Source organism: Heliangelus exortis, chromosome 4, assembly GCF_036169615.1.
Source record: "Heliangelus exortis chromosome 4, bHelExo1.hap1, whole genome shotgun sequence".
Classification (NCBI taxonomy): Eukaryota; Metazoa; Chordata; class Aves; order Apodiformes; family Trochilidae; genus Heliangelus; species Heliangelus exortis.
In genome coordinates, this window is record NC_092425.1 from 42,986,765 (window position 1) to 42,992,764 (window position 6,000).

The 6,000-nt window shown below is 53.6% G+C and overlaps 1 protein-coding gene across 1 annotated transcript in view; it reads right to left on the bottom strand.

The window, feature by feature from the left end:
• The window catches only part of GC (GC vitamin D binding protein), a 125,550-nt gene extending 123,987 nt beyond the window's left edge, over nucleotides 1–1,563 (bottom strand). Inside the window, exons 1-2 of the mRNA XM_071744195.1 lie at nucleotides 1,408–1,563; nucleotides 304–373 (exon numbers count right to left, since the gene is read on the bottom strand). Of these exons, the coding sequence (XP_071600296.1) occupies nucleotides 304–373; nucleotides 1,408–1,465 (128 nt within the window). The 5' untranslated portion in view covers nucleotides 1,466–1,563. The remainder of the gene's footprint in view (nucleotides 1–303; nucleotides 374–1,407) is intronic.
• Between the last annotated feature and the right edge of the window lie 4,437 nt (nucleotides 1,564–6,000).

The following is a 6,000-nucleotide window of genomic DNA, read 5'->3' on the forward strand; positions in this document are numbered from 1 at the left end:
GAAATCCCAGCATCTCCCGTGGGAACAGCAGGGAAAGGACCTGAGTGGGTCTCAGGGTGGGGGCTGCCCTTCCCAGGGTGTCCTGTGCCAGCTCTGCAGAATTTTAGGCACCACACTGAGGAGTTCAGCAATCAAGCAAACTTTTCTCCTGTTCAGAGCAATCGGAGTCCTCGTTTGCAAGGAGTGAATAAATCTTCCCTTTTCTAAGGTGACCTTTATAAATTTTATTTTATTTTTTACTTTTTGAAGGGGTCTTGGCTTAGGTGCTGTCCTGGGAAAGTGACCACATCAGGAGGTACCTACAGGCTTCGGAAGTCCTCCTTCCCCAGGGTCTTGAACTCCTGGCACACTTTATCCCGGACATAATCCCTACCTGTAAGGAAAAAACAAAATCAAAACCACCCAAAAAAACCAAACAAAAAACCCTAAACAAACAAACAAAACCAATCCAGCAAAAGGAGGATTTGTGAGCAGGGTTTATGCCTGGGCTCCAGCACACTGCTCCACTGCCCCTCTGGGTGGCAATAGAGCTTGTTCCCAGCAACCCTTCTCTCTAGAAAAACCAAACCAAAACCCAACAAGCCATCAAAAGAAAGCAGGTGATCGATTGAGTGTCCCGTGGGGACAGGGCTGGGGGTGCTGGAGACAGGAGCAGGGGGGTGAGGAGCACCCAGCAGGGAAGGCATCCCCGGGCAGTGCTCTCCTCCCTGGGAAAAAGCACCAGCAATTTTTGCTAGAAACCACTCGGGTTAGACTTTGGTACCTGCAGGGTAAATACTGATACTGGTATTTACTGGTGTCCCAGCAGGGAGCAGGTCAGCATGTCCCCATTCCCCGGGGGTATGTGCTGTTACACGGATGGTCACCTTGCTGGGCTGGGAAAGAAAGGTGGCTCTGGAAGCCTTGAGATGGTGCAATGTTTGCAGCAGAGGAGGGGTTGTACAGTGTAAATCTGTTTGTCATGGACTCAAAAAATCATGGAATCACAGAGTGCCAGGTTGGAAGGGATCTCAAGGATCCCCTGCTCCAACCCTTCTGATATTATTGTTTATCTGAGATCTCTCAGCACCCCAGAGAGCTGAGACTTCAAACCTTTCAAAGTGGGGGAATCCACCCCTTCCCCAGTGCCTGTCCTCAAAAATCCCATTTTCCCTTGTAGAGGGAAGAAATTTTTCTCTCCTCCAGCCTGACCCCAGCCCAGCCTCTCTCCCCTTCCCAGCTCCTCCAGCATTACCCCAAAGGGTCATCCCAGGGACCTTTGCATCACCCCAACCTTCCATCTCATCAGATTCCTGCCCAGCCATTTGTGCTGGGGAGAGGGCAGGCCACCAAACCCCATCAGAGCTGGCAGACCCCAGCCTCACCCCCTGGGATGCAAAGCCCCAGGCCCCTGCTCAGTGCCCTTACCTCGGTGCTCAGCATGCACAGCAGCTAGAAGCAGCAGCAGGGCCAGAGCTGCCCTCATCTTGGGGCTGGGCTCCCTCCTCCTGCCAGAAAAAGCAGCTCTTGGAAGCCCACCCCGGGGTTTATAAGGAGCCAGTGGTGGGTGAATGATTAATCCTGGCCGTGGGGCAGAGGGTGAGAGCATCCTTGGCCTGGCTGCCACCCCCCGGTGCCAGTGCCTCCCACATCCCACCCATTTAATCATTAACTGAGGAAAATGAGGGGGTGAGAGTGGGGGTGATGCTGTGGGACCTCAGGCAGGGTCTCCCTGCCCTCCGGGGGTGATGGGCACAATGTGAAGGAGAAGGAGGGATGTGGCAAGGAAAGTGTCCCAGGGGTGCAAAGCTACGACTGGTGGGGACAACACACGGTCCTGCCAGGAAGGAGCTGGTGCTTTTAGGGTGCTAGCATGCCAAATTCCCCTGGGGTGCTGGTTCAGGGGGCACAACTGCTCCACGAGGTGGTGGCCCTATGCAGTGCCCTCCCGTGACCACTGTCACTGGGTCAGGCTGACCCCCCCAAAACACCGAGTGTGTCCTCACCATGCCCCGAGGTTCCTGAGAGCCCACCTTGCTTTTATCCCCACCTTGGGCTGGGGACAGAGCTTCTCCAGGTGACAGCAGAAGGGACAGTGGGCACTGGCAAGGGATTGGTGCTAGGGCTCAGGGAAAGGGGGACAGCAGAGCCCCCAAGGTCAGGAGCTGTTATCTATCCAGGCTGAGGAAGGCAGACAGGGGGGAGCACGGCCCCAGCCTGCTGTCAAATAAATATCTAGCAAATTCCACCCCAGGGGAGTGGTGTTTGCTGAGCCAGCTCTTCTCAGGTGGCTTCCCATGGGTGCACAGACTGCTGCCAGCCCGGGCACCTCTTGGGTGTTTTTAAGACCTTCGTCGTGACTCCAGCAGCAGAATCTTAAATCGCTTCCCTGTTTCCAGAGGCTGCAGGGGGTTTGGGGGTGTTTGGGGGCAGCAGCATCGGAGTGGGTTTGCTGGTGGTCTTGAGCCACCCTCCAGATCTTGTTTCTGGGGCAGCCCTGCCACGGGATGTGTTCCAGAGGAGGGACAGTGTTTGCAGACCCGGGGACAATCACAGTGTTGAGCAGTGTGGGTGTTGCCATGGGGGGTTCGGGGAGGGTCTGGTTAGGCTGTTTCTGCAGAGCACCCCTGGGGATGAGCCCTTGGGTAGGAGTCAAGCTGTAACTTGTCTCTAGTGTCTGTAATTAATTACCCCCGGGGGGGGGGTGTCTGTAATTAATGCTCCCGGGGCCGTCTCTCTAATTACCGCGGGGCCGGGTCGCTACGCAGCCGCTGATGGCTCCGAACGGGGAGTGAAGGTCCCGGGAGATTCGGACTGGATCGGACCGAGCCGGGCAGCGCTCCGCTCCCTCCCGGGGTATAAAGCCCGGGGACCGGCAACCCCGTCCTGTCCCGCCAGGACCCCGGGACCGGGCCCACCTGCAGAACCGGGCTGAGGCCGTCCCGGTTCCGACTCTTTGGGTAACACTGAGGGCCTTAGCGTGCAGGAACGGGGTCCGGCCCGGCCCGGTCCGGCCCGGCTCGGGGCGCAGGTCGAACCGAGCTCGTTTGGGCCCTGCCGGCTCTTGCTCGTTCCCTTCTGGTACCGGGGGTGGCACCGGCCGGGCCGGGACCCCCAGCGTGGCCCGGGGGAGGCAGGGCGGGGGCTGGGAAGGGAGCCCAGTCTCGGCTTTGGGCTCGGGAACGGGGCCCCTGTTCCTGCTCCTGGGGTCAGAGCCAGGGCGCGGTTCGGCTTCAGGGCTGGAGCTGCGGGAGGAGGGGGGTCTGGGAGGGTCTGGGGTGGTGAGGGTTGGGGTGGGTACGTGGGTCCCCAGCGGAGGTTCGGGTCCGGTCCCGTTGCTGTTCCTGCAGGCACCGGAGAAAAAACCAAAGTGTGAGATGGTGTCAGGGGGGAAAAAAAAAGCACTTTAGAGGCCTTTCTCCTTTCCAGCTGTTTATTCAAGGTACAAGCACCGTGTCCATCCCTCGGCACTGCTCTGGCAGTTGCTGTGCACAGGGTGACACTGAGGGATGGACCCTTGGGTCCAGTTCGGCTCAACCAGCACCAGCTGTGAGGGGCTGGAGCCACAGCGAGCTGAGCCGGGACCAACTGGGACTGGAGAGGAGCTGGAGCAGGAGGAAATGACTCTGCACTGGTTCCGAAACCAACTAGAGTCCAAAACAGGCAGGAAGCAGGAACCAGCTGGGCCTGAAATCGGAGCCAAAACCGTGGTGCAGAAACAAACTGGAACCATCCATGAGCTGGGCCTGGAATGAACAGGGCCAGAAAGAACCCACCCGAAGATGCAGACCAGAGGTAATCAGGACCTGCAATGAGCCCCACAGCAGCTGCTGCTGTCCAGGACCCGGGCCGGGAACCGCACCAGAACCGCACCCGACCCAACTGCCGGGGCCTCTTATCATATCGGGGGCGTGGCCTGAACCCAGCTGTCCAATCAGCGCTGCAATCGTCACGCGAGCCCACCAATGGTGAGAGGCGGACGGGCGTTTGAAACGGCCGCGTGCTGGTAACGGTCGCTCTGAGGCGTTTAACCGTCACTGCCCGCCCGGCGCTCCCCTCTCAGCGATTCCTTAAAAACTGACGCTTCCCGTGGCTTTCCCGTGAGGAACGGGGCGGGTGTGGGGTACCGGGTAACTCCGCGTGGAGCAGGGGAGTGAGCTGGCTGAGGCGGTGTTTGCTTTCTGGGGTTTTTCAGCTGGAAGAATTCACATTTTCATCCTAAATGGTCTCGGCACGCAGGGTTATGAGGTAAAGACTGCTTAAAGTTTTTATTACTTAAGTTTTGATCTCTGGGGGGGGTGTAGTTGGGGCCCATAAGTTATTTTGTGCAGGTGTATTAAAGTTCTGGTGTGAGGTGTGCTGAGGGAAGTTGTTGTTGGGGGAAATAACACCCTTGTAAGTTTTCCTGACATTTGTGAGAAAATGTCCTCATGGTTGCATTAATAAGAACAAGATTCCTACTTGCAAGGAGGAATTAGTGTAGTTTTTTTTGGAATTAGAGATGTTATCTTGCTTTTATTCTGCTAGAGCTATTTATCTTGGTTCATCTGTAGTAATAATTTCAGAAATTACCATTGATAAGAGTGATAATATTGCAGCTATTCTATAGGTCTGGTAGCACAGCTGTGCTGTTTTAAAGCCTAAGTACTGTTACAAAAATGTCTTATAAGCATAAACTTGGCTTTGTTTGTGCACAATGTCTGCCAGCAGGCTAATGAATGTTCTTCAGAACCCCTCCAATGGCTGGGAACACCTCGTTAAATTGTTACCTTGTGCTAATCAGCACGAGTGAATTTAGGTGAGGCTGGATGCCTTTTTAGGGGGTAAAAACTTGTCTTAGGATATCCTGCTTACCCTAAGTCCTGCTCTGAGGTGCCAAGGCTCTGTGTAAGGTCTGTAGATGAAATCCTGGATTTGATTTCAAAGGAGAAAACCTTTTTAGCATGTAAAAATTCTCCTACACACAAAAGGAGCATGTACTTAGAGTAGGTGCTTTTCTACACTGGTTTGGAAATGTAGGTTATTTTTGTTGTTGTTTAGCAGTTGGAATATGAGCTTCATGTGTCTGGTGGAAGCAGCCTGGTTGTCAGAGGGGGAAGGAGTTGTGGCTCTTGTTCAGCTTTGGCTATTGTGTCTTTGAGCAAGAGCAGCCCCGGTGTGACACCATGTTCACTTTTAAAACACTTTCTTAATACCTGGCTAGTTCAGGTAGCACTGATTAGAGTCAGATTTCAGTTTCTCACAAAAAGATAAATGAAGTTACTGAGGTAATGCACAGTCTTGCTGGAAGGTTCTCATTAGGCTGAACTTTTCTGAAGTTATACCTTATAAAAGGTGGAACAGAAGGAGCTGTGCTGTGTCAATGTCAGGCTTCCCAGCTGGGAAGATCCAGGCTGTTCAGCTGCTGTGGTGTTGGTGCTGCCTGTCAGAAGTGGAGGTGGAAAGCTAAAAAAGCTGTAGTTAAACCACTGGGAGGCATTTCCAAAGGTATGTGGAGTACTTCCTGCCCTTCCCCCAGGAACTACCTTCCCACTTGTCAGATTGGGCTCTAGGCTGCTTGTCTTGCATGGTGCTTCTCAAAGAGGTGGTGGCTGGCAGTGGAAGCACATCATTCACACATTCAGTGCAGCTGAAAAACAAACCAACCCCCCTAAGAGCTACTTGTTTCTTTGTCAGGGAAGATTGGGCTGGTGCATAGCTACTAGTGATAGATCTGGCTTTTGGAGCTGAGCCTCCTGTGGGATTTTTTTTCTCTTTTTTTTTTTTTTTTTTTTTTTTTTTTTTTTTTTTTTTATTTTATTTTATTTTATTTTATTTTCTTTCTTTATTTTACTCTTGTCCTCTGGGCTGGGCTGTTAGTGCTGTGCAATCCAGGAAGCATATTTTCAGGAAAGCTGGTGATCCCTGTGGTGTGGGATCATCATGCCTCAGTGGAGGGGGGATGCAGATACAGTGTGTTCTGCTTCCAAGGGTGAGGAGAGGTAACTTCCCTGGGCCTGTCCAGCTCATACCTTTTGTTTG